The 11322-nt window shown below is 47.8% G+C and overlaps 1 protein-coding gene across 1 annotated transcript; it reads left to right on the forward strand.

The window, feature by feature from the left end:
- Window positions 1-3281: 3281 nt before the first annotated feature.
- Tmem247 (transmembrane protein 247) lies at window positions 3282-10070 on the forward strand. Its single transcript, XM_034513941.3, has 4 exons — window positions 3282-3448; window positions 4074-4406; window positions 8145-8333; window positions 9954-10070. The coding sequence occupies exons 1-4, from the start codon at window positions 3332-3334 to the stop codon at window positions 10068-10070; spliced, it is 756 nt and encodes a 251-aa protein (XP_034369832.2). The 5' UTR covers window positions 3282-3331.
- Window positions 10071-11322: the final 1252 nt, after the last annotated feature.

Below are 11322 nucleotides of genomic sequence, written 5' to 3' on the forward strand. Positions count from 1 at the left end.
GAGACAAGAGTGACTCCCATGGCGCCGTGACTCTCAAAACTACCCACAGTTTATGAGACCCATTTCTCCACCTTCAGGACAGTCCGTAAAGGGCAGGCGGTGGCAGATGTGTCCTGTTTAATGAGTTAATGCAACTCTACAGAGGGCAATCTTCTTGAGCAAGAACAGACGGGCAGGGAGAGAAAATGGACGATTATCCAGTGGGTGTTTCCCCAGATTCATCCCTTGCTCTTATTCAAATCCCATACACCTGACATCAGTCTTCCATGAAGCCAAATCCAGCTCCTCTGATTACACCCTCACTCCCCACTGACCCCTCCAATATAGTTGCCTGCCCCCAGATTCAAGCCCTGCATTCCTACCTTCCATCCCTTCTTTGAAGTTCTGCCAACTAACAATGTAGTTCCCCACCCTTGAACCTGGCTTCAGCCAACAGTGTAAGACGGAAGTCATGGGGTCCACATTCTAAAAGCCCCTTGTGTTCCTTTCATTGCCACGCAGAATTTTCCCAGGCTAGCCCACAGATCTCAAGAAGGATGGAGACACACATGATATGAAGCTGAGTCACGTCCTCAGAAGAGTCAGGTAGCCTCTAGATATCTCAACAGTTCAGCACAGAGAATTATAGATATTTGATATATGGCTGATAACAGCCACCAGCACTTCTGTATGTTTCTGTGTGGTGGTTTATGAAGATTATTTGGCCATGTGATTGTTTATTTGGGCAGGCTCTCCTACTTAAGACTTCTAGAGTTAACAAATAGTACAGGGTATTTGGGGTCATTCAAAGACTAAACCACTAACCAAAGAGCATACAGAGGCTGGACCTAGCCACCAGCCCACACAAATATGTAGCAGATGTGCAGCTCAGTCTTCATGTGGGTCCCCCAACAACTGGAACGGGGGCTATGCCTAAAGCTGTTGCCTGTCTGTGGAATACATTCCCCTAACTGGGCTGCCTTGTCTGGCCTCAGTGGGAGAGGATGCACCTAGCCTTGTAAAGACTTGGTTTGCCATGGGAGGGATATGCCCAAGGGGGCCTCCACATAGGAGAAGGAGAGGGGCAGGGGCAGCAATCAGGATATAAACACACACGTCACACTTTACACATATGCATACACAAAAAGGAAATTATTTACAGACTTTAATTTATGCACCATGTGTCTGTGGGTTTGCTGGTGTTCACGGAGGCCAGAAGAAGGCATCAGAATCTTAGAAACTGAAGTTTCAGGCAGGTATGAGCTGCCTGACAAGAGTGCTGGGGACTAAGTTCAGGTCCTCTGAACTTGCATAAGCAGCAAACAGTCAAACAGTCTTAACAAGAGGGCAACCTCTCCAGCTCCAAAAGAGTAGATCTTAATTCTATTTCACTCCATAGCAAAGCACCATCATCAACACCACCACCACCACCATCATCAACACCACCACCACCACCACCATCATCAACACCACCACCACCATCATCACCACCACCACCATCATCACCATCATCACCACCACCATCATCATCACCATCATCATCATCACCATCATCATCATTACACTAAGCACGGTGGCAATCATTTGCTTAGTCCCATAGGGAATACACCATTTCCTTTTGCTGTTGGTACTGTACTGTAGCAAGGTGTCTGTCCCACTTTTCCCATCCATAAATGAGAGCACTAAGCATCAGATTCATAGAACTGATAATAACCAAGCTGGGATTCAAATACAGCACTTTCTCCTTCCACAGTGTGACCCTGACTCCATTTATTGAAAGTATCTGGTTAAAGTTTTTCTAAAACCAAAGATGACACAGTATGCTTCCGGCTTCCCAGCATCTCGATCTCCTCCACTGCCCATTCCCACTGGGATGGGTGGGTCAGGTCAGACTCCCACCCTGGTGACAGGGTTTCATGGATTGGGTGGTCAAACAACTGATGTTTATATTCAGTGTTCTGAAGACTAGACAATAGGATCAAAGCATTACAGGCTCAGTTGTTTAAAACACAAAGACAGAGGCTCTGATCCAGCCTGTGGTCATTCACTGTGCACTCAGAGTGACTGGGCCAACCCTAGAATGCCTCATCAGCTGGTTGGGGGTCATTTATAGGTGTGTTTCTGAGGGTGTTTTTAGAAGACATTAACCTTGAAGGAAATGGAATAAGAAAAGCAGACTGACAGCCCAGTGTGAGTGGACCTCATGCAATCCACCCAAGTCCTCAATAAACCAAGATGGAAGGGAGAATGTCGATTGCTACAGTAGTGGGCTCCTGGGTCTCAGCCCTGGGGCGAGGGCTGACATCATTGTTCTAGGACTGACCAGTAGTTACAGCACCAGCTCCTGGGTTTTCAGCGTGCAGACAGGAGACTGTGAGTTTTTCCACCTCTATAATCTCTTGAGCTGGTCCTCACGTTTCTTTCCGATGCCACCTGCTGGTCTGTTTCTCCAGGGAACCAGCCCAATGTTTCTGTCTTGCTCTGTGTCTGCACTGTCTTCCCTCTGGTCTCATCACTGTCCTCTGCTAGAGAGGTTAGTCACACTGGATTCGGATGCTGTAGTGACATTTCAAGTCAGTAATTTCCATGGAGATCCCACCTCCAAATAAAGTCACATTCTGAGGCACTGGGGTTAGGACTCCATCTTAGACAAACTCCCCCCAACATAAACTCTTTTTAAAGGAGAACCCAAGGGAACGAATTCATCCCACTGTCTTCCGGCACCTTGAGGAGGCATTCCGGTTTTCACACTAGCCCTATGGGTAAGAAAGCCCCAACCTCCACTGAGGGTTTTTTTTTCTATTATTATTATTACGTATATTTATTTAGGTTTTTTTTTTTTTTTTTTTTTTTTTTTTTTTTTTTTTTTTTTTTTTTTTGAGACAGGGTTTCTCTGAGTAGCCCTGGCTGTCCTGGAACTCACTCTGTAGACCAGGCTGGTCTCGAACTCAGAAATCCGCCTGCCTCTGCCTCCCAAGTGCTGGGATTAAAGGCATGTGCCACCACCGCCCGGCTATTTATTTGGGTGTACGTGGTGTAACACATACACCACAGCACACATGTGGGGAATTGGTTCTCTTTGTCTACCATGTAGGTCTCAGGGGTGAAATTTGTGTTATCAGACTTGCCAGCAGACAACCATACTGCCTGAACTGTGTTGCTGTCCTCCTCCTTCTGTCCTCACCAAGACTCCTCAAAGGTGTCACAGCCTCTACCAAAAGTGCCCTGGCAACTGGAATGTGGCTATTATGAGGGTAGGGGATTATGATGGTGGTCAGAACCTGGTGAAGCCAAATGGTATTGTTTCAAAAGATGTCCTGTGGCCCTGGTTGGCAGCAGTGTGGCTATCTGGATGGCAGCAGAGGACAGGGAGGTGATGGAAGCCCGAGGGGCAGGAGAAAGCTGCCCTGCCCTCTCCAAGGTGGCACCTGCTGACGGCATGCCCGAGGGGAAACCAAAGGCTTCTTTGGTAAGAGGACCCCTCTCATGATTTGCCCTAGCCATCCTATTCGGAAAGCGGGGGTGGACGGTTCTAAGCCTTAGAGCCTACGGGCATGTGCTAGGGCATTCAGTTGCCAAGAAGAACAGTGTCCGGTCCCCATAACTGGTCCCTAGCTGCCACAAGGAACACAAGCAGCAACTCTTTACAGGATTGTAAGGTTGCATGAAACTTTGTCTCTCTATTTGAGGCCCTTTCTTCCCTCTGTGAGTAGGGCATACACACATACACGTGTTGGTTGGTTCTTTCAACACAGACCCTGGGCTTGTTCCTCACTCTGGAACCCCTGAAAGACTTGTTGTCTGACAGTTAGGTGAAACGTGAGGAACGGGAAAATGACCTCCACCGTGATAAAGAGCCATTACCTGAGAAAACACCTACCTCACCTTCCAGTGCCTCACGACCTTAGGGCATCTGCCTTTCGTGGCCGATTGCCTTCTGTTATACAATCTCTGTGTGCACTTCTAGAAGACACCTCATCTAGGTAGTCTTTGCAATGCACCCCAGGCTCCTGAAGCTCGGAGCCGAGGGCGCGCAGTTGTAGGGAGTCCAATACTGACCCCCACCATTACCCACTCCTTCTTCCCTATCCCAGGATGCAGAACCCCCCAAACTAGAACTGCCTACCCTGGAAGAGAATGGAATCTGTGAGGACAGAGATTGCCCAGGGCCCCCTAAGTCACTGTCTCCGAAGTCTGCCCCAACCACCAAGGGTCAGGCTGGTGATGGACCTGGACTGGAACCCACAGAGGTGCCCCTGCCCCTGGAGACAGAACACCACAACGCGATGGAGCTGGAGAAGGTGCGCATGGAGTTTGAACTGACACGCCTCAAGTACCTGCACCAGGAGAACGAGCGGCAGCGGCAGCACGAGGAAGTGATGGAGCAACTGCAGCAGCAGCAGCAGCAGCAGGCTTTGCCTCGCCAGGTAGCGGAGTGGGGCTCTGGGCTGCGGCTATACCGGCGTGGCTATGCACCTGATCTGCTGGTCCCAGGTCTGGCTGAGAGGTGGTGAGCATCATGTAGCTGCCTCTACCCGCTGGTGCTTAGGTCGGTTTGCAGGATGGCCTGAGACCACTGCTCATGTGATTAGCTCCCCTGTTGTGTTAGATTCAAGCCTCTAAAGAGAATTGAGAGTAGGAGATATCCTGAAACCACATCTTCTACCCAGAATCCCTTTTGATGGTCTCTTCGTGTTCAATACTCATACCACGTCAGGTTTTCCACCACTTTTTTTCTTATTTTAAGATTTGTTTATTACGTATACAGTGTTCTGCCTGCATGTATGTCCACATGCCAGAAGAGGGCATCAGATCTCATTGTAGACGGTTAGAGCCACCATGTGGTTGCTGGGAATTGAACTGACCTGTGGAAGGTCAGCCAGCCGCTCTTAACCTTTGAGCCATCTCTCCAGCCTCTTCCCAGTACTTCTATTTCTCATAAGATGTGCTAGCAGTCCCTGTCACCTGACTGACAATGACAACAGAAATGTCACCTTCCTTTCAGGACTGAGTTTTCTCTGTTGAACACACTGCCTTATAACCAACCAAAGCAACGTTCTTTTCACAAGAAATATGTACCCACCCCCTACCTTGCTAAGTGAGGACAAGAGTGTTCGTCTGAGGGGTGGAATGCAGCTCAGTTGGCAGAGAACTTGACCAGCATGCATGAATCCCTGGGTTCCGTCTCCAGCACCAAATAAACGATGCATGGAGGCAGAATGATCAGTTCAAGGTGACATACTTAAGTTTGAGGTTAACCTGGGCTATGTGAGGGAGACATTGTTTCAAAAGAAAAATTGAGATGGAATGCCACCTGAGGTACTTAACATTCTGGTCAGACCATTCTAAACACACTGTGATGAAAGATGTCACCACTTCAAAGTAGTGCCTCCTGGTCTCTGAAATCACAGGTTCTAGGTAAAAACTCAGGTTCTACGTTTTTGTTTTTAAACCAGTTAACCTTGAACACATTACTAATCTCCCTTGAGCTTTGGTTTGTTCATCACTAAAGTAGAGCCCGTCTCAGGGGTCATCGTAAAGAGTGAGTGAGAGAGAGCATGGGCTCTGCTTTGCAGTGGACCAGCACATTAGGTAAGTGCTCAGTAACTGTTAGCTATTACCGTTTTTTCTGAACTCATACAGTTCACTCTTGACCCGAACGCAGTAAGTTCCATTCATCACTTCTCGGGTGTGATGGATCAGCTCCACTTCCCAGCTGAGTCATCCTTGATTCTGAGAAGCTTGTCATGATCTAAGCTAAGAATGGGACCTAAAGTAAATCCCATTGCAAGACCTCACTGCAGGTTACCCAAGGCTCCACTCATCAATGCCACGCTGATACATTGTCCTGCTCACAGTTCTGCAGCTTGCCCAAGAAACCTGTCCTGTGTCAGGAAGCTTCCCAGAATAAGGCATTGCTTACCTGAATCATTGTCTCATTGGCTGGTCAATTCTTCAAAGAGAAGATAGGTTTGTTTGACAGGACTTGTCCTCAGTGAACACATGCTGGCTTACTAATTATTTTTTTTCATAAGAAAAATTAGTTTTTCATAAGAAAAGCACAGATACCTGCTTACTATGCATTAAGGAATATTACTGAGCTAAGCCAAGCTTATTGGATTGGGACATCTGACATACATTTTCCCTCTTCTAATATCTAGAAAATATTCGACTTTCTCTAGAACACTCCCACATTCCCTGATAATTTTCAATTCTTGTAAGTTCCTAGGTTTTTCTCAGCGTCCAAGGATCAAAATCTGCTACAGAATTTGAGCCATAAACTATTTAAGTCAGGTATGGTGTTTGCATTAGTTTGGTTGCTGCAACAGAGTCCCTGACACACACGGCTTAAGGAAGAGTCTGTTTGGCTCTTGTCTCATGGCTCCAGGGAACAGTTATCACAATGGCAGGAGCTGCAGGTAGTGGGTCACACTGCTTCAGTCACAGGTGCTCAGATAATTCAGTCCAGAACCCCACCAACCCATGGTGCCCACCCACAGTTAGGGGTGTCTGTCTATCTCAGGTAACCTAACCTAACCTAACCTAGACAACCTCATAGGCACGCCTAGAGGATTGTCCCCTAAGTGACTCTAGGTCCTGTCAGGTTGACAGGGAAAATTAGTGATCACAGCATTGTAAGGTTCACATCTCCCAACATCTCTTCTTAATTTGAAAAATAGTTCTCTTTGCTGGATGAGAGGAAAATCCCTAGCATTAAATCCTCTGCCTTTTTAAAGATAGACTATGAGAACTGTTTTGAAAAAGTCTACAAACCTATTTGTGTGTGTGTGTTCATATAATACACACACACTCACATACACACGTGCACACACACACCACACACACTACACACATGCCACACACACCACACACATAACACACACACACCACACACACACATAACACACCACACCACACACACACACACACATAACACACCACACCACACACACACACATAACACACACACACACACACACACACACACACACACACACACACACTGTGATGGCCTCCCTTCCGAATTCAGGCTAACAGCATGCAGGCTGCAGAGTGTGGCGGAAGTCAACACAGAGCCCTGGTCACAGCGTGCTGCCCTATGTAGAGGAGTCTCCCTCCAGTCTTCCACTGGGTGTCTTCCTTGCTGTCACCCTAGAGGCCACATAGCTGGAATCACGTTCCCCCTTTAGCTTGACTTCTTGACATAGTTGCCTTCTTATTTTCTGTATCCCTTTTCAGCAATGATGCGTCCAAGGCCTGCACCCTTGGGAAGAGTTTACAAAAGTGTTTTATGTGCAGCTCATTTACTAAAAAGGGGGTGAAACTGGGGATGTGGCTTGACTATTGAGCCTTCCATGTATCTTGTTTTCTTAGTGGTTGGAGGGGAAGGGGAGGTAAAGGAGGGATGAATGGATGAATAGATTTAACTATACTGAATAGACCTAAACTAGTATTTCTCACTAGTTTGGGCATCTCAGTCCTTGACATTTAGCTGCTAAAAATATGACATTCTTAAAAAAAATATTGTAAAGCAGAAACCATACCAAATTCTTTAGTCCAGACCAAAATGTTTATATCGGCTTTTGCCTCACACACTGATAACAGTTTAAATAGAGCCAGTCTGAGCTCAGCTATTGACTTCAGAAAAGAGCAACTCACATTCAGACCTGTCTGTAAACACAATGCCCTATGAGGTCAGGGAGTCTATAACTCTCACCTCCTGCCCCAGAAAACAGCCTCCACCCAGGGGTGAGGGCTATGGACTAACCATGTGACATATGCCAGGACAAAGGGAGTCTGAGACTTATGCTCAAGGCATGCTCTTTCCTAGTGCCACTGTCAAGAAAACCAGCCTATCAGGAAACATTATCCGAAGAAGACCCAGAGTCCTGGGAACCTTGGCGTCCTTGAGAACTTGCTCACAGGGGTAATCCCCAGGGCAAGACAAAGCAGAGAAAGGACTGCAGTGGCCTAATGCCTGGGGTCACCAGGGAGAATCCTTCTGTGTACCAGTGTGGTCTCACTAGAAATATTTCCCTTTATTTTCTCCTTCCTCACGGTCTTGGAAAGGACTACACAGTGCCTTCTGAGAGGTCACCTCCAGAGTCAGGGCGGGACTGAGTCTATTTGTGGTGTTGCCAGCTCTGCCCTCTTCTTTCCTGCAGTTCTCAGGAGGCCTCCAGGACCTCTTGCTCCCCCAGAACCAATTCGCCATGTTCCTCTACTGCTTCATCTTCATCCACATCATCTACGTTGCCAAGGAGATGGTCTTCTTTCTCTTCTCCAAGCATTACCTGTTCTGCCTTGCGGCCATCTTGCTGTGCTTGATTAAAACCTTGTGGTCCTACTTCCAAGTGCCGTTGCTTCTTCCATTGCTGACAATGCCATTTGTGCGTCGTCATCAAATTCCTCCCCTTCCATCACAACCTGGCTTGATGGCACAGTTGCCAGCTGCGGATACCTGAGCATGGAGATGCACAGCCAGGCCCCTGCCCTGAGAATGTATAACCATGCCTCCTCCCCACAGGGGAACTTCAGAACTTAGCAGGTTTGGGGGAGGTAGATATTCAAGGAGGGTCTAGAAAACCTTTCTAGAATCAGAGTCACATCTGTGACCAAGCTGGCTTGGATCCCAACACATCTCATGTTCACACCATTTTTTCTTTTTTTTTTTAAATTGCAAGGTTGACATCAGCCCCTCCCCCAACAAAATAACTTTGTCCCAATCCCCAGAATCCTGAAAATGTTGCTTTATATGACAAAAGAAACTGTTATTAAAGCTGCCAGTTGAAAGCCTGCGTCCTGGAAGCCTTAACAAACTGGGTTCGACCACCTGTCCTCTTCAGGCCACGTAGACAATAGTGAAAAGCAGAGGGTGGAGCTGTGTTCAGTGTGGCTGCACCAGAAAGAGGGACAATTCTGGGATCCTAACACTAAGGGTAGAGTCCCATCGAGAGCCAGGGCAACACAACAAGGCAGTCTGGGCGCGGCCCTGCCTGTCATCACTGGCTTAGCTAGTCTCTCCTGCAAGGTCTGAAAACTGTATAAAATTCCTCTCCTGAGCTGGGCCCAGGCTTCAGCTCTCCTCTCCCGATCTGAGACTCTTAGGGAAATCCCAACTTCTCGTGTTGTTTCAGGAGTCTGATGGCCTCTAAGTTTAGAATATCTTCATTCCTGCCACTGCAGTTACAGCTCCGAGACGTGGAAAGGGAGGCTGGGTTATCCAGGCATGAGGAGCAATCCCCAGGGTGAGAGCGCTGCAGGCCTCAAGTCAGGGCAGCCAGAGCTTCCTTGGCAAGGCAAGCAGAAAATATAGCCACACCTTCAAGACAGAGAGGAGGAGGGTCCTCAATGTGGCTGAGACCTCAAGTAACTGAGCCTGAAGGAAGTCACTGCTACTTTACTGGAAAAAAATGGGTGGAAGAAAAAAAAAATACCAGACACACACAGCTCAGCACAACACACACACACACACACACACACACACACACACACACACACACTATTTTATTAGCCAAGCACACAAGACTATTATAAATGCAGATACAAGCTAGGCAATGGTGACAACAGCCTTTAGTCCCAGCACTCGGAAGGCAGAGCAGTTGGGTCTCTGAGGTTTGGAGGCCAGCCTGTCTAAAGGGCCAAGGATGGATAGGCAAAGAAACCTCCTCTCAGAGGAGGAGAGGAGGGTGGGTGGAGGGGAGTGGAAGAGAGGTTAGAGAGTGGGATAAAGGGTGGAGAGAGAGGTATATACAAACACACAGACTTACAAAGATCATAGGAAACGATTTCCTGCAGAGGGACAGTCACCAGCCAGCAAGTAAACAAAGGAGGCTCAACCCAGAAGGGAAATTTGCAAGAGTTACACAAAAAAGAAAAGGAGTTTTCAGCTTCTCCAGCAACTCCCCCTTGCTGGCCCCACCCTTCCTCCAACACCTCTCTGTACAGACTGTCAACTGCTCTGTTTCCATCAGCCCGAGCAGCTTTGCCAGCCAGTGCTGGCACTGAGAGTCACACAAAGGGGTAAAGCTCTGAGTGAGCCCACACCGACCTTCCTCTCCCCTGTCACGGGGCTTGGCTGGGTTCTGTGACACTCAGTGAAACAGAGGAGACCATCTTGGGATCACACTGTCAGGACATATTAGCCTGCCATTTAATTCCACAGTGATTTCCCATCTTCTACCCAGTTCAGTGCATCCATCCACACTTAAAGCTGTATGTGATAGGCACTTATAGCTTGCAAATGGTAACGCTGGCATTTCTCATTCAACTTTCAGCGATGGGAATGCTTGCCATGGCTCAAGTCGCAAGATTGTTTATTTGATTCAGGTTTCTGGCATGAGACTGAGACAAAGAAGATTAGGAGAGCAGATTGTTACAGCCCACCTAGTCTCCTGTCACAGACAGAGGTGGGCACCAGGTAAAAACAAAATGTCAAGGCTAGCCTGTCACTCTTGTTGTCTGGTAACGCTGGACCTAAATGTTTTCCTAAGGGGAAGATGAACTCTCTGAAGTCACTGAATTAGCATAGCGCACCCTGGGTGATAGACACAAACTCTCTTTCCCTTTGCCCAGATCTAGTGTCTAAAGACTAATGCCAGGTGTTAGGACCCGAATCTAAGTTGAGAATCTTAGGAAGATCCAGCTCTGCATGATCACCTTCCAACTTAGGACAAGTCTCCTTGTTGAAATGCGAAGCAGAAAATCCGGAAAGACACAGCCACAAAGGACAGGAAAGAGGCACAGCTAAGTGGTAACCAACCTAGCAACAAGTCAACACATTAGCGGCTCCTAAGTGCCTCCGATGCCAAGTGTCCAGTTCAATGCTTAAGGAGCCAGCTTGCCAAGGGAGGCAAAGCATGTATTAAAACCTTCTTGCAGAGAACTTCAGGGTCCAGAGGAGTCGAAGCACACTCTTCCCAGGGTCTCACAATCCTGCCTGGTGAGGCAGCTTTCACACACAAGAACACAAGATAAGTTACATCATCGAGACCTTGGGTATGAAGAGGAGTTGACTGGAGCCAGTGAAGGCTTCTTGCAAGAATAGCCCCTGGAGGATTAGAAAACCTGGGCAGGTAAGAGAGGAGGAGGAGGACTCACACAGGGATCACCATGGGGGTAGAAGACATGGAGAGTTCTTGCTCAGAGGAGTACTGTAAAAGCTAGCAGGCTGGACAACTGGCTCAGCCCAGTTTCATATTCTTGAATGCTGGTCTCAGGAACATGAACTTGATCCTTTGGGAAACTGGGAGCCCTAAAGCTTGTAAAGAAGTCTAATGATGCAAAAGTGGCAAGAGAGAAGCTTCTCCTCCCCCACCCCTCCCAAAAGACTGGAAACCATGC

The sequence above is a fragment of the Arvicanthis niloticus genome, chromosome 11 (assembly GCF_011762505.2).
Source record: "Arvicanthis niloticus isolate mArvNil1 chromosome 11, mArvNil1.pat.X, whole genome shotgun sequence".
In the NCBI taxonomy this organism is placed as follows: domain Eukaryota; kingdom Metazoa; phylum Chordata; class Mammalia; order Rodentia; family Muridae; genus Arvicanthis; species Arvicanthis niloticus.